The sequence below is a fragment of the Pseudophryne corroboree genome, chromosome 3 (genome assembly GCF_028390025.1).
Source record: "Pseudophryne corroboree isolate aPseCor3 chromosome 3, aPseCor3.hap2, whole genome shotgun sequence".
Classification (NCBI taxonomy): Eukaryota; Metazoa; Chordata; class Amphibia; order Anura; family Myobatrachidae; genus Pseudophryne; species Pseudophryne corroboree.
In genome coordinates, this window is record NC_086446.1 from 754,773,003 (window position 1) to 754,797,810 (window position 24,808).

Here is a 24,808-nt window from a genome sequence, read left to right on the forward strand (position 1 = left end):
TCGGCATAGAATGCCAATGTATACGTTCTTTAGTTTGTGAAATGTATTATTCTACAGGTAAAATAAGATTTTGTTTCTGAAATCTGTGTATTCTTCTTCTTGCGCCCGCTGCAGGTGGATAGTTGGGATCTGTCTCTCCTGTATTGTTCTCCTAGTAGTTGTGTGTAACTTGTGTGGGCTGCTGTTTGCTCCGTGTGGTCATAAAGCAAACGTGGACCCCACTGAACGCAACTGTGCCTCAAATTCTGCAGGAGACTTCTTCATGGCGTAAGTAGGATAGTGAAATTTATTGTATCTGCAGGACAATATTGTCCATGTGTAGTAATCTTATGTCTGACCAGCTCATCACCTTCACGGGGAATCACTGGGAGGTCAGCACTCCATCTATGCCAGACATGGTACCACCAACATTGGGAGATAACCACTCCCATCTATGCCAGGCATGGTACCCCAGCACTGGGAGGTCAGCACTCCATCTATGCCAGACATGGTACCACCAACATTGGGAGATTACCACTCCCATCTATGCCAGGCATGGTACCCCAGCACTAGGTGATAATCACTCCCATCTATGCCAGGCATGGTACCCCAGCACCGGGTGATAATCACTCCCATCTATGCCAGGCATGGTACCCCAGCACTAGGTGATAATCACTCCCATCTGTGCCAGGCATGGTACCCCAGCACTAGGTGATAATCACTCCCATCTGTGCCAGGCATGGTACCCCAGCACTAGGTGATAATCACTCCCATCTGTGCCAGGCATGGTACCCCAGCACTAGGTGATAATCACTCCCATCTGTGCCAGGCATGGTACCCCAGCACTAGGTGATAATCACTCCCATCTATGCCAGGCATGGTACCCCAGCACTAGGTGATAATCACTCCTATCTATGCCAGGCATGGTACCCCAGCACTGGGTGATAATCATTCCCATCTATGCCAGGCATGGTACCCCAGCACTGGGTGATAATCATTCCCATCTATGCCAGGCATGGTACCCCAGCACTGGGTGATAACCACTCCCATCTGTGCCAGGCATGGTACACCAACACTAGGTGATAATCACTCCCATCTGTGCCAGGCATGGTACCCCATCACTAGGTGATAATCACTCCCATCTGTGCCAGGCATGGTACCCCATCACTAGGTGATAATCACTCCCATCTATGCCAGGCATAGTACCCCAGCACTTGGGGATAATCACTCCCATCTATGCCAAGCATGGTACCCCAGCACTAGGTGATAATCACTCCCATCTATGCCAGGCATGGTACCCCAGCACTGGGTGATAATCACTCCCATCTATGCCAGGCATGGTACCCCAGCACTAGGTGATAATCACTCCCATCTATGCCAGGCATGGTACCCCAGCACTAGGTGATAATCACTCCCATCTATGCCAGGCATGGTACCCCAGCACTAGGTGATAATCACTCCCATCTATGCCAGGCATGGTACCCCAGCACTAGGTGATAATCACTCCCATCTATGCCAGGCATGGTACCCCAGCACTAGGTGATAATCACTCCCATCTATGCCAGGCATGGTACCCCAGCACTAGGTGATAATCACTCCCATCTATGCCAGGCATGGTACCCCAGCACTAGGTGATAATCACTCCCATCTATGCCAGGCATGGTACCCCAGCACTAGGTGATAATCACTCCCATCTATGCCAGGCATGGTACCCCAGCACTAGGTGATAATCACTCCCATCTATGCCAGGCATGGTACCCCAGCACTAGGTGATAATCACTCCCATCTATGCCAGGCATGGTACCCCAGCACTAGGTGATAATCACTCCCATCTATGCCAGGCATGGTACCCCAGCACTAGGTGATAATCACTCCCATCTATGCCAGGCATGGTACCCCAGCACTAGGTGATAATCACTCCCATCTATGCCAGGCATGGTACCCCAGCACTAGGTGATAATCACTCCCATCTATGCCAGGCATGGTACCCCAGCACTAGGTGATAATCACTCCCATCTATGCCAGGCATGGTACCCCAGCACTAGGTGATAATCACTCCCATCTATGCCAGGCATGGTACCCCAGCACTAGGTGATAATCACTCCCATCTATGCCAGGCATGGTACCCCAGCACTAGGTGATAATCACTCCCATCTATGCCAGGCATGGTACCACAATAGTGGTACAAGTGATGGGCTTGTGGAATCAGTGTGAAACACAACAAACAAAACAGATGTAACATCACACTGATTCCACAGTGGGGCTCATTCAGAGTCCCAAATGAATGAGAGAATGCTTTTTCAAATAGTGTATATTTCTGTATTAAAGGCACATCCACTCGCTAAAGTTTTCTCAAATTTTTATCTAAAAAGTTATGTTATGCCTGATGTACGCCACGGCTAATGTCTGTTAGCTGGACGTAACCGGAGATGTGTCCGACCACGAACATTCATGTAACTACACATTTATACATTTATGAGCAAGTGTGTGATATATAAATAAGTGGTAATAAATCAATAATAAATTCTGTTCTGCTGTATTTCATTTATGTTCGAAATATATTCCAGCTCTCAGCACTAGGTGGTGCTATAGATTAGACATGTAGAAACTGAATATATTCCAGCACTCAGCACTAGGTGGTGATATAGATTAAATATGTAGAAACTGAATATATTCCAGTACTTAGCACTAGGTGGTGCAATAAATTAGAAATATAGAACCTGGTGGCAGCTGTTTAAACTATGTATATATTATATACTGTATATATGAGGCATTTCTCATGTAATTGCAGGGGTGCTGGGTTCAGCTTTATATTTGCATGGCTTCTGATGCTGGTGACTGCGGTGCTGTTTGCTGTCGGAGGAAATGTCTACACATCTTTCTGCAAACCGTGGAGCAACCAACAGCTCTACCAGGTGACACTTACAGACTCTTATACAGCGGTTGCTTTATTTGTAAATATATTCTGAATATTAATGATGCTTCATTCTAAGGACACATGTATAGTTTAGACTGGCACAGTGGCCTATTTTCTATGGTTTTCCACTATAAGTAGTAGCATTTGATGATTTTAATTTTTATAAAACAAAGTTTTAATCTTCGTCTTCATCTTCGTTCTCGTCCTCGTTCTCCTTCTCCTCCTCCCTCCTTCCTCCTCCTCCTCCTCCTCCTCCTCCTACTACTACTACTACTACTACTACTACTACTACTACATGGCGCCGCAAGGGTTCCGCAGCGCCCAATTACAGAGTACATATTCACATAATCAAAACAGTGGCTTACAGTTGAAGACAATATAGGACAAGTACCGGGTAAATAAGCATAACTACACCAGTAAACGACAAAGAGATAAATTCCAAGGTGGTCAAAAAATTGCAGGATTTGGGCAGTTGAGGATTATTAACATAAGAAAAGAATAACCACATGAGGGAAGAGGGCCCTACTCGTAAGAGCTTACATTCTAAAGGGGAGGGGCAGACAGACAGGGGTGACACAGATGGGGTAGACTGAGCATGGGACAGAGGGGTATATTTACTAAAATGGGAGTTCTATTTAAGATGGGATGTTGCCCATAGCAACCAATCAGATTCCAGGTATTATCTTCTAGAAGGTGCTAGATAAATGAAAAGTAAAATCTGATTGGTTGCTATGGGCAACATCCCATCTTAAATAGAACTCCCATCTTAGTGAATCTACCCCAGAGTGTTAGGATGAGATTTGGCTGGGTTTGGTAAAGAAGTGGGTCTTAAGAGCCCGTTTGAAGTTCTGTAGATAGGTGGATAGTCTGAGGGGGAGAGGTAAAGAATTCCAGAGAAAGGGAGCAGCACGTGAAAAATCTTGATGATAGGTGTGGGAGGAAGTAATCAGAAGACAGGAGAGTCGGCGTGCATTAGCAGAGCGAAGAGGACGGGTGGGAGAGTAAAGGGAGATAATGGGAGAGGAGTGGGTGAGTGCTTTGTAAGCGAGTGTGAGAAGTCTGAATTGGGTTCTGAAAGGGAAGACTGTTACCAGCTGATCAGGTCCCATACGTTACTCAGATGTAGTCTGTAAATCTTGTGACTTATTATTGACCGTTTTGAAGTAAAAGTTTGGAATTCCACAAAACGTCATTCACTGATGTGTTGGTTACAATGGCGTCTTTCTGTCGCTTTGGTGTAACCAGTGGCAGCGGGAGCCAGGCAAGTTTATGCTCCAGCTTTTACTCTATGAAGTCCAAACCCATGCTATAATATGCCTTTAGAGGTAAGCAGGGACAACACAACCTTTTTGGTTAGGAGGACCAAGATAGAATTTAATTTTAGCGCCACTAAATCGCTGATTGTCGGCCCCTCAAAGGCAGCTGGGAAACGGAAAGCGCAGCAGATATCTTCTGTAGAACCTGTTATACTTTCAGGGAATACTCACATTTTAAGGGTATCCTGATTTCTCGGGGTGATTTCCCACAAAATGTGTGTAATAAATATGCCCCAAAAATGTAACTAACATTTGAATAACTTTATGTAGAGGATGAAGAGACAGGATGCACTCATAGCTCACACCCCGGCTGAGGCTGCGCATGGAGACTAATGAGATTTTACAGGTTACACTTTAAGCTAAACCCGGTTGAAAATGGGGGTAGGTCAGGGAGTGCAGAGGCGTAACTAGGTTTTTCGGAGCCCAGGGCAAGATGAAGCGTTGCACTCCCACCCCCCCACCCCCCCCAAAAAAAAAAAAAAACATAAAATCAACTATGTGTGCGTACGGCAAAAAATGGGTGTGGCCACGCTCCAGAAGGGGTGTGACCACATACCAGAAGGGGCATGGCTACTGAAAATGGGGCGTACCAACATGACTATCACCTACCCCTTGCGTCGTCTCTCAGCACACCTTCATTAAATTTTTGCACATTATGGCAGTAGAGTCCCCTATTTACACAGTACGCAGAGTCCCCTATTTACACAGTACGCAGAGTCCCCTATTTACACAGTACGCAGAGTCCCCTATTTACACAGTACGCAGAGTCCCCTTTTTACACAGTACGGCAGGCAGAGTCCCCTTTTTTACACAGTACGGCAGGCAGAGTCCCCTTTTTTACACAGTACGGCAGGCAGAGTCCCCTTTTTTACACAGTACGGCAGGCAGAGTCCCCTTTTTACACAGTACGGCAGGCAGAGTCCCCTTTTTACACAGTACGGCAGGCAGAGTCCCCTTTTTACACAGTACGGCAGGCAGAGTCCCCTTTTTACACATTGCCCCACACAGTGACAGATGCACATTGCCCCCCCCAACCCCCCCTGGGGCGTAACAATGTTGATGTTGGCCCTATAGCAACATTTGCTATGTCCAAGCACCCCACCGCCCCCCGGACTCTGAGCACTCACCTCTCCCTTGGTCATTCAGGCAGCGGCTTCAGATTTCGGCTGCAGTAGCTGCTGCAGTCGGGGAGACGTAGGCTCCTCTTGTCAAGTTGCTGTCAGGAGGGGGCTGCCCGGCGTGGTCTGTCAGGAGCCGGCAGAGCGCAGCACAGTGCCTCTCCGGCCCCTCAATGCTGCTTCATGAAGTCCGACTCCTGTCACTGGCGGCGGGTACCTTGGCGTCTGTTTGTTAGCAAATCAGAGCTCGGGGGAAAAATACAATCTCTACACAGTTAGGTCCATGGGGGAAATACAAAACATGTCCTCAGTGATGTGAGGCAGTAATACTAACCACTACACAAACCCTGCCCTTTCTCTTCTAATAATTCCGCTTGTGGAAAAATAACCAGTCTATCAGGTGAAGCACCTGTGTTAAAGTTGCTAGAATATAGAACGACATCCTGCTATGAATACTTAGGGGGATATCCAATTTTTCCGCGGTAAAATATCGGGTCTGAAAAACTGCAGTTTTTCTGACTTTTTTTCCGATGTTTCACTGATCATTTTTTTTTTACAGGCTATCCAGATGGATCGCCTGTAAAAATAACAAAAAACCCCCACAAACCTTTCTCCCGAAAACACACAGGTTCAGTGAAACCTGTGTGTTTTCGTGTGAAACAGCTGTTTACGGGGATTCTGCTTCGCCTGCCGGAGGCATGCGCCGCCTTATAGGGGATAATTAGATAGCCCCCGGCGGGACAATTATTACCGGGGCTAATTGGATATCCCCCCTTACAGTCAGTGTTCCTGGAAGCCCTCTGTTCTCCCCTGCTGTTAGATTGAGCGGTTCACCTCAAGTGATCATTAATATGTACATGTGATTATTAATCGTTGCCCTTTTACAGGGAAAGTGACTATTCTTTAGTCATTATGACCAATGTGATCGAAACTGCAGAAAACAGCTGCCCACAAAAAAGCATTTACTCAAGTGGGATTGAAAAATCTGCTTTGCCAACTTCCACATGTGCCTCCCTTCACCTGGCCGTTATACCATGACTGGTCAACCACAGATCCACAGAGCCTAAGTAGAAGAAGAACATTTATAAGTAGCACCCATGTGATGTCGGCCAGGGCACAGGAGTAGGGGCTCGGAAATTGAAGATGGGCATACAGGGCTGCAGTGGTAGGAAGGAAAACTCGGGCAGAGGGTCCTGCTCGTGAGAGCTTACATCCCAGAGGGAAGGGGCGGACACATATACTGTAGGGTAAGACTAGAGATGGCAGGAAAGGCAGAGGGGTGATAGCAGGGCTGGAATAAAGAGGGAAGCAGTGAGGACAGGCTTGAAGTCTTGGAGACTAGTGACTAATATAACCGAACGTGGGAGTTTGTTCCGCAGGTTGGGAACAGCGTGCATTATTCCCACTCCGCAGTCACAGATAACCGGCTTCTCTTGCTATTAACGGAACTTTCTTTTTCTTATATAGTAAAGGCAGTATATGCATGTGTATCGCTCACGTTACATAGTGTTTATTTCTATTTGTAGTTTGTCGATGCCAATGTAAACCTGAGCCAAGAGCTGAATGTAAACCTCAATAACCTGAGCATATCCACCCTGTACAGGTATGTAAAACACCCGCTTGTGGGATATCGGATATTTAAGGCGGGCACCCGTTTATATGAAGGATCCCCTGGATGCACCGATATCTTTATCGGTCCCTTCATTACCGAAAGAGGAAGCAGCCCCCATAACTTCTATGGCTGCTTTCTCTGTTGAATTTTCTAAGCTTGGCACCCGGCAGCTAACGCCAACTTTAGATGGCGTTCGCCCCTTATAGTCTATGCCAAAGCAGAAGGTAAAATGACTGCTTCGCCCTAGCTACCTATCGGAGCCCCTGTTCCGTCGACTCTGTAATAATACATTTACACGAATCAGGGTTCCTTATTGCCGCAAATTGCTTATTATCGGGGGCTGGTCTCGTATATATTGATAAATATGCCCTTTAGTCCTTACCCAGCCATCCTTCCCCTCACCTCAGATGCACAGACCTTTAACCACACTGCTAGACGTGCAGATTTCTCTTCTTAGTTACTAATTTAACAGCTGGTTTCCTACATGTCAGCTTTTGCACCAATGTCTAACTTGTGACCTCCGATCCCCTTTCTCTGTCTCAGATCCCTAAGTTGCAGACCCCTTGGTTTTGCTATACAAACTCCGCTAGGCTCTTGCAAACAAAGTTTCCATAATACAATCTATACGATAAATAGAAACATTTAACCCCTTCTCACACCATTTTACAATTAGAGATGCGCATCCCGGTCGCTGTGCGCTGGGTTACGGACGCAGATTCCTCACCCGCCAAGCTTCAGGTCTCATTCTTCTCTTGCAGTGATTGCCAGAAGAATTACCCCCTGTGGACCACCCTAAACCTGAACTCACTGTTCAATCTGGATGAGTATCTCAATATCAGCGCGGTTAGTATTACAGTATGGGCTGCAGGTGCCGAAATGCAAACTAGACAAAGTTATAGGGGCAGCCCAACTTTTTTTTAAACTTCCAACCTGTAAATTTTATAGAGTGCATTATGTTGTTGTTGTTGCAATCTGTACAATCTGACCGTACGTTATCATTATTTATGTGTGTATATGACGTGTGTATTTCTCCCCCCTTCCCCCCCCAGTACACCGGTGAAGTGAACGCTAGTGTGGAGAACACGAATATCAGTGTATCGGACATCACATTTATAAGCAGCAGTCAGAGGGAACAGGCGGCCAATGTATCCTCATCTGGAATAGACACGCTCAACTTCACAGAAATCAATCAGCAGGTGTGGAAACATTAGCGTATGCGCATCTACCAGTGCTGCGATTGGCTGCTGACTAGTACACTGCTACATAATTACAGCTCATGCGATTATTCACACAGCAATATCCAGTATACCTCATCTTGCTATATCGCCGCTTCGACTTAACCTTTCCTCCAACTCCTTCCCCGGCTTCCCTTCCCCCCCCCCCTACCAAATCCAATCTAAGCTCCTCCCCATCACTTTAAAAGTACTCAGATGCTCCTCCCCCTCCTACATCTTCCTTCTCATCTCAGTCCACACACCCTCTCCGCTCTGCCTCTCGCCTCTCCTCCGTGACGGTCACCTAATGACACTTCCATATCCCAGACTTTCCCCGTGCTGCCCCACTCCTCTGGAACTCACTCCCCCCACCCTATGGAACTATCCACCTGCCCACGGGGTACCAAACATGCCCTGAAATTGCACCAGTTCCCCAAAGCCTACCAGCCCTCCTCACCATCCTAACTCACTCCTTTTTATTTTTCTCTATAGAAGGTTTGATACATATTCCCCATAGTCTGCAACGGAAATGTTGACGCCAGCCTAACCATAATCCTAATTCAACCCCTAACCGTAACCCTAATGACATTTCAACTATAATTACATTCAACAATAGAAAGAATGTTGGCCTAATGAACAGCGCTACATTGTTGTATCGTCACCACTTCGTAACTGGAGACGTTCTGAACAAGCAGGAGCTTAATATGCAATCTCACCCTTAGTCAAATGCAGGGTAAAACATGGGTAGTGGTATTTTTACTTGGGTTGCCGACAGTGTCGGACTGGGGCATGTAGGGCCCGCCAGGGGGATGCAGTGTTAGGGGCCCATGTCGGGGTTGTAGCCAGTCTGCAGAGGGTAACGTCTGGGCCCCTTCTTAAATATATATTATATACAGTAAATTCAGCTGCTGCATGCATGATAATGTACCAGATTAATAACAGCAATAAACTGTAGAAAATACACCATAGTCCAGTATAAGGTAACATATGTATAATGTATAATTCAGGTTCACAGTCTGGAACCTGATCCTTAGAGCAGGAGGTGGGGGCCCCCAGGCAGTAGGGCCCACCGGTGGTTTCCTCTGTACCCCTGTGGGCCAGTCCAAGCCTGGTTGCCGACTAGACTACTGATACAGAGAAATGGTGCCCTCTGCATAACAACTGGCCATACATTTTACAGAACATTTTGTTAGAAAAAACCCAAAAACAAAAAATAAAAAAAGAGATGTACTATTATGTGAAGACTTATCTTTTCATTCTAGATGTCCAAGAATATCACAAAGACAAACCTTCTATCATTTGCAGATCAGTTGGATGCCTTGGCCGCTGTAAGTGATTAGTAAAACACTGCCTGATTGTTTAGTATAAATGAAAGTAAACTACTTCAGCACGCAACAAGTGAACCCCTACAGCCGTTGTGAATCCATTTGTAGATGGGATTTCAGATCAGGGTGGAGGAACCCTTATTTGGCATTACAGAGCACATCCCGCTTACACACAGCGGAAGAAATGGTTTTGTTAAACTAATATTTCTGATAAAGCAGATTAGGAACCAGGACTGTAATGCAGGCCGTACATTTGCACAGCGATTCCCCGTTCTGACCATCCGATGATCGGCGTACATCTATGATGAGCGATCCGTTGGAGAATTGGGGAAATTCAATTAATTAAAAATCCCAAATTCGCCGATTCCAACCATTTTCGTGACGAAATTGGGGAATCGAGATTATTCAACATGTTGGATTTCTCTGATCCCTTGATCGGCGGAACGGGTAATTGCCCCAAAAACGGGCTAGATGAGTGGGCCCCTTAACTTTCTTAGATCTCATGTGTTTCTAAAGTTACGCTCAATACTTAAAAAGAATGTGTATTTCCTGCTTGTAAAAATAAAAAAAGGACATCCCTATCCTGAAGATGGCGGGGGTAGAATGGATAGATAAGTGCTGACAAGTTCAAGCCTGTATTACCGTTTAAAAAAAATAATTGGCTTCAGTGTTTTGTTTTACTGGAGATGGGATCAGTATGAGATCCCGGCAGTCAGGAGACCGACGCCGGGATCCTGACAGCCGGAAATCCGGCGGCGAGCGCAGCGTGTCCCCTTGCAGGCTTGAGGGGCGGCCGGCGTTGACCGAAATGGTCATGCCTGTTTTCTGGGGGTGGTGAGGACAAGTACTGCACTGTGGACACAGCTTCCTCCTGCATTTGTATTGCAAAGGACTACAATTCCAAAGCTGCTGTACAATTGCAATCCTTACTGAATTAGGCCCTGTATGCAGTCCTTAACTACTGTAGCTTCAAACACTAAATTAAATATTTTATAATGTCCCATTATTGAACCTTTTGTTTTGTATTTGTGAAACAGAATGTGTCATCGTTCAGGACGGAACTTAAAAGTGAAGCCGACTCCCTACGGGAGATTCAGAGCTCAATCGATACCAACCTGGTCCCTGATATTGTAAGTGTGGTATTCAGTTCCTGTAAGGAGATGGTGTAACCCGTAGCAACCAATCAAATGTTATGTCTTTCATTCCGTAAACCGTACTAAAAAGATGTCAGTTGATCTGACCACATCCGCAGCAATATTCCCGGGCAATACTACAGCAGGTGTTTCTCTTAAAACAAGTGCGTGTCACAGAGGCGTCACTAGGGGGATGCGGATCGCAGTCCCTTCTAGGGAGTGACTGCAAAATGCCAACTCCTAAGTGACTGGGAGCTGCATGCTGCGCTGTGACATCATCGTGTAGCTCCCAGCTGATGTCACGGAGGATGAGCCGGCAGTGCAGGCAGTGTCTCCTGGGCACCCCACAATGTCCAGGATTGATGGGCACATCCTAGAAATGTTCCCTACGAGGACATGTCTCTTTTTTTTTTTGTGTGTGTGTGTTGAGGGGGAAGGGGGGTGGACTGTTTAGCACACTGGGTGTTACTGACCCCAGTGACGCCCCGGCACTGTTATACTGGAACACCTTCCTTCCAGGTTAGTAAATGCCACCATATTGCTTGGTTTGGAAAAACACAAAAAGAGGTTGCGGTGATTGGACCCCTTTGGTTCCAACAGATCCCTGGGCAGAAGCGTGGGTTGCCTAATAGATACTCCAGCTATGCCCCCAATTTGCTGTAACCCACAGCAACCAATAAACTTGTGTTCCAGCCTATTTTCTATTATACTGATGCTTGTGAGGACGATGGGAGGGTACCTGACTGGGAATCTCACATGGGACTAGTGTTATTTTATTTGGCCTCAGGCTTCACAGGAGGCCAGATATGGACTTTTATGAAAACTGGTGCACAGGTAACCATGCAAAAAGATGATGGAACCCATCCCATGTTGTCTATCATTCCACCAGCCCTCCCTCCAAGTACACACTTCTTTCTGGTAGACCGAGTACTCTCATCTCATGACTCAGAATCCAAATAAATCTGATCTATGGAGCAGGAGTGCCACGTGGGGAAGGGGCTGTGTGAGGAGCAACTATGCTCTTCCCAAATTATGTGACCATGCCCCCATTGGCTGTGGTGCGCACATTAAATTCAGGACCCCCCCAATGGGGCATAGCCACACCCCCACCTATTAATAGGCCCGGTCGATCTGCTGATGGCCCTACTATTATGGTCTAGTTTTAGACCTCCTCATGACAACTAATTCTGGGGGAGATTTATGAAGCAGTGAAAGGAGCGGAGAAGTTGCCCATGGCAACCAATCAGCTGCTACCTATAATTTTATAGAATTGTGCTTGATACCTCAAAGTTCATTGTTACCAGGGTCAACATCTCCACTGGCTCATTTCTCCACTCTTTTCACTGCTTCATACATCTTCCTCTAAGTTTGTTAGGCGTAAACAACATGGAACCAGGCTGACAGTGTGTGTGTGTGTGGGTTTGGGTGGGTGAGCAGAGCCGGATTAAGGGGGGGGGCCCGGGGGATACGTACCCCGGGCCCACCTTTTCAAAAGGGCCCCCTGCTACACCGCAGATCGGATCTCTCTTCCGATCCGATCTGCGGTGCCGTGCTCCCCGGCTCCCTTAGAACAGATTGACATGCGGACGAGCGTCCGCATGTCAATCTGTGGTCTCCTCTCCCTCCCTGCTGTGTTGGAGGGACACGGAGCGCATCGTGCGTCTCTCCTGTGTCCCTCCCTGGCTCTCCCCCGGCCGGTCTAAGGAAGTGCCGTTCGTGAGCTCTGATTGGCTCACGAACCGGCACTTCCTTTATTAGACCAGCCGGGGGAGAGCCAGGAGGGACACAGGAGAGACGCGCGATGCGCTCCGTGTCCCTCCAACACATGGGGAAGGGGGGAGCAGGCACTTGGGGCATATACCTGGCACTGTGGGGGGCAGATCTGGCACTGGGGGCATATACCTGGCACTGTGGGGGGCAGATCTTGCACTGGGGGCATATACCTGGCACTGTGGGGGGGAAGATCTGGCACTGGGGGCATATACCTGGCACTGTGGGGGGAAGATCTGGTACTGGGGGCATATACCTGGCACTGTGGGGGGGAGATCTGGCACTGGGGGCATATACCTGGCACTGTGGGGGGGCAGATCTGGCACTGGGGGCATATACCTGGCACTGTGGGGGGAAGATCTGGTACTGGGGGCATATACCTGGCACTGTGGGGGGGAGATCTGGCACTGGGGGCATATACCTGGCACTGGGGGCATATACCTGGCACTGTGGGGGCATATACCTGGCACTGGGGGCATATACCTGGCACTGTGGGGGGCAGATCTGGCACTGGGGGCATATACCTGGCACTGTGGGGGGAAGATCTGGTACTGGGGGCATATACCTGGCACTGTGGGGGGCAGATCTGGCACTGGGGGCATATACCTGGCACTGTGGGGGGAAGATCTGGCATTGGAGGCATATACCTGGCACTGTGGGGGAATATCTGGCACTGGGGGCATATACCTGGCACTGTGGGGGAATATTTGGCACTGGGGGGAGCAGGCACTGAGGGGGCATATGCGGCACTGGGGGGGGGGTATATGTGGCACTGGGGGCATGTACCCGGCACTGTGGGGGAATATCTGGCACTAGGGGCATATACCTGGCACTGTAGGGGAATATCTGGCACTGGGGGCATATGTGGCACTGGGAGCATGGCCCTAGCAACAAGCATTACCCTCTAGCAACGAGCATGACACCCAGTGCATGAAACCCCTGGCAACGAGCATGACACCCTGAGCATGAAAACCCCTGGCACCGTGCATGGAACCAAGAGCATGAAACCCCTGGCAACGAGCAGGTAATTTAAAAGTAATTAGAAGCCTTACTGTAGAACTTAATGTGTAATGGGCATTATGGTGTGTGGCATAATGTATCACGGACATTGCGGTGTGTGTCATAATGTATCAGGCATTACGGTGTGTTGTATACTATATCACGGGCATTGTGGTATGTGGTATAATGTCTCAGGATCATTGTGGTGTGTGTCATACTGTGTCACAGACATTGTATGTGCTATAATGTATCAGGGGCATTGCAGTGTGTAGCATAATGTATAACGGGCATTGCGATTCCTGTCATAATGTGTCACAGGCATTACGGTGTGTGGCATAATGTGTCGGGGACATTACAGTGTGTGCATATTGTGTCATGTGCATTATTGTGTGTGGAATAATGTCTAAGGGCCATTGCAGTATGTGGAATAATGTATACTGGGCATTAATATAAGGAGGAAAAATGACAAATAATGTAAGGGGCATGAATCAGGATTATTTTTCTTTCCTGTGGTGGCCAACGTCTGGGCGTGCAGGTTGCAAAACTGGGGTATAAGGTAGTCTTTTCCTGCAATGCCACGCCCTCCACGCAAAGCCACGCCCATTTCGACAAAGCCACACACCCTTTTTGCCGGCGCGCGCCTGCGGCGTGCACATTTTTCTACCTTTGCTAGTGCCAATTACGGGGGGTATGGGGGGGGGGGGGGGGGGGGAGGGCGCCGAAGGATTTTTTGGCTTGGGGGAGTAAAAAATTTCTAGTTACGCCACTGGGCTCAGCTGTCCAATAATGTATCAATTAAACAGCCTGCGTGCCCAGCCAATGACTGAGCGGCAGGCTGCTTCATTCATACTTTATTGGACAGCTGAGCCGTCGCTCAGCTCAGCTGTCCTGTCTGTGTTCAGCTGCTGCAGTGAGGACGGGAGCCGGGGAGCACAGCACCGCAGATCGGATCGGAAGAGAGATCCGATCTGCGGTGTGGCAGGGGGTGTGCTGCATGGGGAGGCAAATATATATATATATATATATATATATATATATATATATATATGTGTGTGTGTATGTATATATATATATATATATATATATATGTATATATGTGTGTTTGTATGTATGTGTGTGTGTATATATATATATATATTTTCTGCCTTCTCTATTAGGGGCCCCACTCTCTTAAGTGCCCCGGGGCCCCCATGGTCTTAATCCGGCTCTGTGGGTGAGAGATGTGAGAGAGATAAAGTACCAACCAATCAGCTCCTAAATGTCATTTTTCAAACCCAGCCCGTAACATGGCAGTTAGGAGCTGATTGGCTGGTGTATTATCTCTGCCCACTTTACCTTTCTCCAAGTTTTGCTACTTATGTCCCTCTATCTCTATCCACTTTATCTCTCTCAAAGGTTTGATACATATCCCCCCCACTGTGTTACCTGCAATCTGTTTCAGAACCACAGCCTCCAGAATCCCTTTCACATAATATACCCACAATAGACGTCGGGCTGGCCATTTCCCATTCAGCTATTGCCGTCACTTCTGTTGTCTGCCACTCCTATGACTCTGACCCATCAACTATTGAACATCGTTTATTTATAACGTGTGCTGGGTCTAAACGGTCTATTTATTAAATGGCAAAAAGTTTGCTCTTTTTTTGTGAAAACTGGTGTTTTCATTGGCGATGGTGCTTTGCCTTATCCAGTCCATCAAAGGGTCACCGACTGTTATGACAACACTATCCATGGTGGAAGCCATTACCGGCGGTAACAATTGCTGGATGTTATTGGTGAGGTCTTCCCATGGATTGTGGGGGTATGAGCTTGCTACAATTTATGTTCTCGGGAAGGAAGATCAATGAAAAAAATGTGTAGTTTAAATAAAGCATTTTGCAATTGTGAACATTTTAAAGTATTGTATACTGTATACATTTTTTTTTTTCATCTGTTTTTTTTATTTTTTGAATTCATTTTGTTTTTCCACCGGGCTCCCATCCTGCAATGTGTAAAATAAAGCGATTGCATCAGCCAATCACTTTACTTTGTGCTGCTGGAGTTTGGGTGGCCGACATCAGACCGTGCTTGTGCGTGTGCCCGTTACTCACCCAGTAAATGGTATCCGGTCTATAGAGCTACACTAAAAAGGTCTACCACTAATAGTAGACATGCATTAGGTCAACAGAGTCAAAAGGTCGACATGAAAAGGGCTACACGTGTTTTTTTTTTTAATTATTTTTTTAACTTTCATATTTTACCATCCATGTGGACTATGATTGGGAATAGTAACCTGTGCCGAGTGCAGCGGTATCAGAGCAACGCACCTTGCCCCAAGCATGGTGAGGAGCGGACGTGGTACACTAATGGGGCTTGTTTGTGCCAGAAAAGTGACAAAACACCCCAAAACACCCCCAAAATTGGTGTATACCAGTTTCTCTAACGTCCTAGTGGATGCTGGGAACTCCGTAAGGACCATGGGGAATAGCGGGCTCCGAAGGAGGCTGGGCACTCTAGAAAGATCTTAGACTACCTGGTGTGCACTGGCTCCTCCCACTATGACCCTCCTCCAAGCCTCAGTTAGATTTCGTGCCCGGCCGAGGTTGGATGCACACTAGGGGCTCTCCTGAGCTCTTAGAAAGTTATAGTCTTAGAATTTGTTATTTTCAGTGAGACCTGCTGGCAACAGGCTCACTGCAGCGAGGGACTAAGGGGAGAAGAAGCGAACTCGCCTGCTTGCAGCCGGATTGGGCTTCTTAGGCTACTGGACACCATTAGCTCCAGAGGGATCGACCGCAGGCCCAGCCTTGATGTTCGGTCCCGGAGCCGCGCCGCCGTCCCCCTTACAGAGCCAGAAGCAAGAAGATGGTCCGGAAAATCGGCGGCATGAAGACTCTGTCTTCACCAAGGTAGCGCACAGCACTGCAGCTGTGCGCCATTGCTCCTCTCACACACTTCACACTCCGGTCACTGAGGGTGCAGGGCGCTGGGGGGGGCGCCCTGAGGCAGCAATAAAAACACCTTGGCTGGCTAAAATACCTCAATATATGGCCCCAGGGGCTATATATGAGGTAAATACCCCTGCCAGAATTCCATAAAAAACGGGAGAATAGGCCGCGAAAAAGGGGCGGAGCCTATCTCCTCAGCACACTGGCGCCATTTTTCCCTCACAGCTCGGCTGGAGGGAAGCTCCCTGGCTCTTCCCTGCAATTCTACAGTACAGTAAGAGGGAAAAGAGAGGGGGGGCATTAAAATTGGCACTGTATACAGTATATTATATAAAAGCTATTAGGGACATAACTCAGTTAGTCCCTGTATATATATAGCGCTCTGGTGTGTGCTGGCATACTCTTACTCTGTCCCCCCAAAGGGCTTTTGTGGGTCCTGTCCTCGTTTAGAGCATTCCCTGTGTGTCTGCGGTGTGTCGGTACGGCTGTGTCGACATGTTGAATGAGGAGGCTTATATGGTGACAGAACAGAGGCCAATATATGTGATGTCGCCCCCTGTGGGGCCGACACCAGAGTGGATGGATAGGTGAAAGGTATTAACCGACAGTGTCAACTCCTTACATAAAAGGGTGGATGACGTAACAGCTGTGGGACAGCCGGCTTCGCAGCCCGCGCCTGCCCAGGCGTCTCAAAGGCCATCAGGGGCTCAAAAACGCCCGCTCTCTCAGATGGCAGACACAGATGTCGACACGGAGTCTGACTCCAGTGTCGACAAGGTGGAGACATATACACAATCCACTAGGAACATCCGTGACGTGATCCCGGCAATAAAAAATGTGTTATACATTTCTGACTTTAACCCAAGCACCTCTAAAAATGGGTTTTAGGTTTGGGGAGAAAAAACAGGCAGTGTTTTGTTCCCCCATCAGATGAATAAATGAAGTGTGTGAAAGCGTGGGTTCCCCCGTTAAGAAACTGGTAATTTATAAAAAGTTACTGATGGCTTACCCTTTCCCGCCAGGTGGATAAGTTACGCTGGGAGATATCCCCTAGGGTGGATAAGGCGCTCACACGTTTGTCAAAAAAGGTGGCACTGCCGTCTTAGGATACGGCCACTTTAATAGGTACCTGTTGATAAAAAACAGGAGGCTATCCTGAAGTCTGTATTTACACACTCAGGTACTAGACTGAGACCTGCAGATAGTGCTGCTGCAGCGTGGTCGGTGGCCCTGTCAAACAGGGATACTAGTTGGCAAACATAAAAACATATTAAAGACGTCGTCTTATATATGGGGGATGCACAGAGGGATATTTTGCCGGCTGGCATCCAAAATAAATGTAATGTCCATTCTGTCAGGAGGGTATTAGAGACCTGTCACTGGACAGGTGATGCTGACTTAAAAAGCGCATAGAGAGCCTTATAAGGGTGAGGAATTATTTGGGGATGGTCTCTGGGACCTCGTATCCACAGCAACTGCTGGGAAGAAATAATTTTACCTCAGGTTTCCTCACAGACAAAGGTACAGTCCTTTCGGCTTCAGAAAAGCAAGCGGGTCAAATGGCGCTTCCTTTCTGTACAGAGACAAGGGTAGAAGGAAAAAAGCTGCACCAGTCAGCCTGTTCCCAGAATCAAGATTCTTCCCCCGCCTCCTGTGAGGCCACACCATGACGCGGGTGCTCCACAGGTGTAGCCAGGTACGGTGGGGGGCCGTCTCAAAAATTTCAGCAATTAGTGGGCTCGCTCACAGGTGGATCCCTGTTTCTTTCAAGTAGTATTTCAGGGGTACAAGCTGGAATTCGAGATGTCTCCCCCCAGCCGTTTCCTAAAATATGCCTTGCTGACAACTCCCTCAGGCAGGGAGGCTGTGCTAGAGGCAATTAATAAGCGGTATTCCCAGCAGGTAATACTCAAGGTGCCCCTACTTCAACAAGGACGGGGTTACTATTCCACACGGGTTGGGTACCGAAACCGCATGGTTCGGTGTGACCCATTTTATATTTAAAATCCTTGAACACAAAAATTCAAGTTCAAGATGGAATCGCTCAGGGCGGTTATTCCAAGCCTGGACGAGGGGGATTACATGGTATCCTGGGACATCAAGGATGCTTACCTGCATGTCCCCATTTACCATCCTCGCCAGGAGTACCTCAGATTTGTGGTACAGGATTACCATTACCAAGTCCAGACACTGCCGTTTGGACTGTACATGGCACCGAGGGTGTTTTATCAAGGTAATGGCCGAAATGTTGATACTCCTTCAAAAAAAGGGAGTTGTAATTATCCCGTACTTGGACAATCTCGTTATAAGGGCGAGGTCCAAGGAGCAGTTGGTAGTCGGGGTAGCACTATTTTGGAAAGTGCTACAACAGCATGGTTGGATTCTAAACAGTCCAAAGTCACAGCTGGTTCCTATGACACGTCTACTGTTCCTGGGGATGGTTCTGGACATAAACCAGAAATAGTGTTTCTCCCGGAGGAGAAAGCCAAGGAGTTGTCATCTCTAGTCAGAGACCTCCTGAAGCCAAAATAGGTAGCGGTGCATCATTGCACGCGAGTCCTGGGAAAAATGGTAGCTTCCTACGAAGCAATCCCATTAGGCAGGTTCCATACAAGAACTTTTCAGAGGGACCTGTTGGACAAGTGGTCCGGATCGCATCTTCCGATGCATAGGCTGATAACCCTGTCTCCAAGGACCAGGGTATCTCTACTGTGGTGGCTGCAGAGTGCCCATCTTCAAGAGGGCCGCAGGTTCGGCATACAGGACTAGGTCCTAGTGACCATGGATTCCAGCCTTTGAGGCTGGGAGGCAGTCACACAGGGAAGAAATTTCCAGGGACTTTGGTCAAGTCAGGTTATTTCCCTACACATAAATATTCTGGACCTGAGGGCCATTTACAATGCCCTGAGGCCGGCAAGGCCTCTGCTTCAAAACCAGCCGGTACTGATCCAATCAGACAACATCACGGCAGTCGCCCATGTAAACCAACAGGGCGGCACAAGAAGCAGGATGGCGATGGCAGAAGCCACAAGGATTCTCCGATAGGCGGAAAATCATGTGTTAGCACTGTCAGCAGTGTTCATTCCCGGAGTGGACAACTGGGAAGCAGATCTTCTCAACAGACACGACCTCCACCCGGGAGAATGGGGACTTCCTCCAGAAGTCTTCCAATAGGATTGTACACCATTGGGAAAGGCCACAGGTGGACATGATGGCGTCCCGCCTCAACAAAAAGCTATAAAAGATATTGCACCGGGTCAAGGGACCCTCAGGCGATAGCTATGGACGCTCTGGTAACACCGTGGGTGTACCAGTCGGTTTATGTGTTCTCCCCTCTGCCTCTCATACCAAAGGTACTGAGAATAATAAGAAGGCGAGGAGTAAGAACGATACTCGTGGATGGCCAAGAAGAGCTTGGTACCCAGAACTTCAAGAATTTATATCAGAGGACCCATGGCCTCTGCCACTCAGACAGGACTTGCGGCAGCAGGGGCCCTGTCTGTTCCAAGACTTACCGCGGCTGCGTTTGTCGGCATGGCGGTTGAACGCCGGATCCTGAAGGAAAAGGGCATTCCGGAGGAAGTCATTCCTACGCTTACTAAAGCCAGGAAAGAGGTTACAGCAACTCATTATCACCGCATATGGCGAAAATATGTTGCATGGTGTGAGGCCGAAAGGGCCCCAACAGAGGAATTTCAACTAGGTCGATTTCTGCATTTCCTGCAAGCAGGAGTGACTATGGGCCTTAAATTGGGTTCCATTAAGGTACAGATCTCGGCTCTGTCGATTTTCTTTCAAAAAGAACTAGCTTCAGTACCTGAAGTTCAGACATTTATAAAAGGAGTGCTGCAGAGTCAGCCCCCGTTTGTGCCTCCTGTGGCACCTTGGGATCTCAACGTGGTGTTGAGTTTCTTAAAAATCACATTGGTTTGAACCACTAAAAACCGTGGATCTGAAATATCTCACGTGGAAGGTGGTTATGTTATTGGCCTTGGCTTCTGCCAGGCGAGTATCAAAGTTGGCGGCTTTGTCTTGTAAAAGCCCTTATTTGATTTTCCATATGGATAGGGCAGAATTGAGGACTCGTCCCCAGTTTCTCCCAAAGGTGGTGTCAGCGTTTCACCTGAACCAGCCTATTGTGGTGCCTAGGCTACTAGGGACTTGGAGGACTCCAAGTTGCTAGACGTTGTCAGGGCACTGAAAATATATGTTTCCAGAACGGCTAGAGTCAGAAAATCTGACTCGCTGTTTATCCTATATGCACCTAACAAGCTGGGTGCTCCTGCTTCTAAGCAGACTATTGCTCGTTGGATTTGTAGTACAATTCAGCTTGCACATACTGTGGCAGGCCTGCCACAGCCAAAATCTGTCAATGCCCATTCCACAAGGAAGGTGGGCTCATCTTGGGCGGCTGCCTGAGAGGTCTCGGCTTTACAACTTTGCCGAGCAGCTACTTGGTCAGGGGCAAACACGTTTGCAAAATTCTACAAATTTGATACCCTGGCTGAGGAGGACCTGGAGTTCTCTCATTCAGTGCTGCAGAGTCATCCGCACTCTCCCGCCCGTTTGGGAGCTTTGGTATAATCCCCATGGTCCTTACGGAGTTCCCAGCATCCACTAGGACGTTAGAGAAAATAAGAATTTACTCACCGGTAATTCTATTTCTCGTAGTCCGTAGTGGATGCTGGGCACCCATCCCAAGTGCGGTTTATCTGCAATACTTGTACATAGTTATTGTTAACTAAATCGGGTTATTGTTGAGCCATCTGTTGAGAGGCTCTATTGTTTCATACTGTTAACTGTGTTTCATATCACGAGTTGTACGGTGTGATTGGTGTGGCTGGTATGAGTCTTACCCGGGATTCAAAATCCTTCCTTATTGTGTACGCTCGTCCGGGCACAGTACCTAACTGAGGCTTGGAGGAGGGTCATAGTGGGAGGAGCCAGTGCACACCAGGTAGTCTAAGATCTTTCTAGAGTGCCCAGCCTCCTTCGGAGCCCGCTATTCCCCATGGTCCTTACGGAGTTCCCAGCATCCACTACGGACTACGAGAAATAGAATTACCGGTGAGTAAATTCTTATTTTTTTTGTCGACCTTTTGTCCCAGTTGACCTTTTCTACTGTCTACCTGTTCTATGTCAACCTTCTTTTTTTTTTTTTTTTTTTTACCTTTTTTTTTTTCTGTCTACGAGTGGGGGATTTTGTCTATGGACTGCAGCCCCTCCCAGGTAAAATCCGCCAGCGTCAGTGAAGCCAGATGCAGTCTGTGACTGCTCCTCCTTCACTGTGACTGGCAGTGACTTCCTATTGGAAGTCCTACCTGCCAGTTACCCGCAGGATAGGCAGTCCCATTGGGAGGTGTATCATCCCTCCGGGACTGCCAGACCAGGCTGCGTTAAGCAGAGAGTTGGCTTCCTATTGGAAGCCACTCTCTGCCTCATCGTCAGCCCTTCCCGGCATCTATGGGCTGCAGCTGATGCAGCCCTTAGAAGCCAGGGGTATGCACATGCGCAGGTCCCGGCACCTGCCAGATCCATTGCTCAGGCGCCGGGACCTACCTGGATGGGGACGGTGCTCTCACCCCCCTCTCTCCTACACGGGCAGCGGCAGCCTCCCTGCACGCCAAAGGTAGGAGCCGCCGTCGTCTACCTATTCAATGTCTGACCCTGTCGCTCTAATGCATGTCTACCATCAGTGGTAGACCTATTGACTGTAGACCTTTGTAGTATGTACTGTAGCCCATAGGCTACAATGGCTAATGCCATTTTCTCTAACGTCCTAAGTGGATGCTGGGGACTCCGTAAGGACCATGGGGAATAGCGGCTCCGCAGGAGACTGGGCACATCTAAAGAAAGCTTTAGGACTGGCTCCTTCCCCCTATGACCCTCCTCCAAGCCTCAGTTAGATCTCTGTGCCCGAACGAGAAGGGTGCACACTAGGGGCTCTCCTGAGCTTCTTAGTGAAAGTTTTAGATTAGGTTTTTTATTTTCAGTGAGACCTGCTGGCAACAGGCTCACTGCATCGAGGGACTAAGGGGAGAAGAAGTGAACTCACCTGCGTGCAGAGTGGATTGGGCTTCTTAGGCTACTGGACATTAGCTCCAGAGGGACGATCACAGGCCCAGCTTGGATGGGTCCCAGAGCCGCGCCGCCGGCCCCCTTACAGAGCCAGAAGGCAGAAGAGGTCCGGAAAATCGGCGGCAGAAGACGTCCTGTCTTCAACAAGGTAGCGCACAGCACTGCAGCTGTGCGCCATTGCTCTCAGCACACTTCACACTTCGGTCACTGAGGGTGCAGGGCGCTGGGGGGGGGGCGCCCTGAGACGCAATAAAAACACCTTGGATGGCAAAAAAAATGCATCACATATAGCTCCTGGGCTATATGGATGCATTTAACCCCTGCCAGAATCCATAAAAAAGCAGGAGAAAAGTCCGCGAAAAAGGGGCGGAGCCTATCTCCTCAGCACACTGGCGCCATTTTCCCTCACAGCTCCGTTGGAGGGAAGCTCCCTGTCTCTCCCCTGCAGTCACTACACTACAGAAAGGGTTAAAAAAAGAGAGGGGGGCACTAATTAGGCGCAGTATTAACTATACAGCAGCTATAAGGGGAAAAACACTTATATAAGGTTATCCCTGTATATATATAGCGCTCTGGTGTGTGCTGGCAAACTCTCCCTCTGTCTCCCCAAAGGGCTAGTGGGGTCCTGTCCTCTATCAGAGCATTCCCTGTGTGTGTGCTGTATGTCGGTACTTTTGTGTCGACATGTATGAGGAGAAAAATGATGTGGAGACGGAGCAGATTGCCTGTAATAGTGATGTCACCCCCTAGGGGGTCGACACCTGAGTGGATGAACTGTTGGAAGGAATTACGTGACAGTGTCAGCTCTGTATAAAAGACAGTGGTTGACATGAGACAGCCGGCTACTCAGCTTGTGCCTGTCCAGACGTCTCATAGGCCGTCAGGGGCTCTAAAGCGCCCGTTACCTCAGATGGCAGATATAGACGCCGACACGGATACTGACTCCAGTGTCGACGGTGAAGAGACGAAAGTGACTTCCAGTAGGGCCACACGTTACATGATTGAGGCAATGAAAAATGTTTTACACATTTCTGATAATACGAGTACCACCAAAAAAGGGGTATTATGTTCGGTGAGGAAAAACTACCTGTAGTTTTCCTGAATCTGAGAAATTAAATGAGGTGTGTGATGATGCGTGGGTTTCCCCCGATAACAACGGATAATTTCTAAAATGTTATTGGCATTATATCCTTTCCCGCCAGAGGTTAGGGTGCGTTGGGAAACACCCCCTAGGGTGGATAAAGCGCTCACACGCTTGTAAGGGCTCTACCTTCGCCTGAGATGGCCGCCCTTAAGGATCCTGCTGATAGAAAGCAGGAGGGTATCCTAAAAGGTATTTACACACATACTGGTGTTATACTGCGACCAGCAATCGCCTCAGCCTGGATGTGCAGTGCTGGGTTGGCGTGGTCGGATTCCCTGACTGAAAATATTGATACCCTAGATAGGGACAGTATATTTTTGCCTATAGAGCATTTAAAAGATGCATTTTTATATATGCGTGATGCACAGCGGAATATTTGCCGACTGGCATCAAGTCTAAGCGCGTTGTCCATTTCTACCAGTAGAGGGTTATGGACACGTCAGTGGTCAGGTGATGCGTATTCCAAACGGCATTTGGAAGTATTGCTTTATTAAGGGAGGAGTTATTTGGGGTCGGTCTTTCAGACCTGGTGGCCACGGCAACAGCTGGGAATTCCACGTTTGTACCCCAGGTCGCCTCTCAACATGAGAAGACGCCGTATTATCAGGCGCAGTCTTTTCGTGGACAAGCGGGCAAAAGGTTCCTCATTTCTGCCCCGTGACAGAGGGAGAGGAAAAAGGTTGCAGAAATCAGCCAGTTCCCAGGAACAGAAACCCTCTCCCGCCTCTGCCAAGCCCTCAGTATACGCTGGGGCTTTACAAGCAGAATCGGGCACGGTGGGGGGCCCGTCTCAATGAATTTCAGCGCGCAGTGGGCTCACTCGCAAGTAGACCCCTGGATCCTTCAGTTGATATCTCAGGGGTACAAATTAGAATTCGAGACGTCTCCCCCTCGCCGTTTCCTAAAGTCGGCTTTACCGATGTCTCCTTCTGACAGGGAGACAGTTTTGGAAGCCATTCACAAGCTGTATTCCCAGCAGGTGATAATCAAGATACCCCTCCTGCAACAGGGAACGGGGTATTATTCCACACTGTTGTGGTACCGAAGCCGGACGGCTCGGTGAGACCGATTCTAAATCTAAAATCTTTGAACACTTACGTACAGAGGTTCAAATTCAAGATTGAGTCACTCAGAGCAGTGATTGCGAACCTGGAAGAAGGGGACTACATGTTGTCTCGGGACATCAAGGATGCTTACCTTCATGTCAAAATTTACCCTTCTCACCAAGGGTACCTCAGGTTTATGGTACAGAACTGTCACTATCCGTTCAGACGCT

At 48.3% G+C, this 24,808-nt stretch overlaps 1 protein-coding gene across 1 annotated transcript in view; it reads left to right on the forward strand.

The window, feature by feature from the left end:
* The window catches only part of LOC135056785 (prominin-1-A-like), a 164,757-nt gene that overhangs the window by 111,930 nt on the left and 28,019 nt on the right, over nt 1-24,808 (forward strand). Inside the window, exons 12-18 of the mRNA XM_063962373.1 lie at nt 115-267; nt 2,771-2,894; nt 6,857-6,933; nt 7,701-7,785; nt 7,992-8,138; nt 9,419-9,484; nt 10,519-10,611. Coding sequence (XP_063818443.1) covers nt 115-267; nt 2,771-2,894; nt 6,857-6,933; nt 7,701-7,785; nt 7,992-8,138; nt 9,419-9,484; nt 10,519-10,611 — 745 coding nt within the window. The remainder of the gene's footprint in view (nt 1-114; nt 268-2,770; nt 2,895-6,856; nt 6,934-7,700; nt 7,786-7,991; nt 8,139-9,418; nt 9,485-10,518; nt 10,612-24,808) is intronic.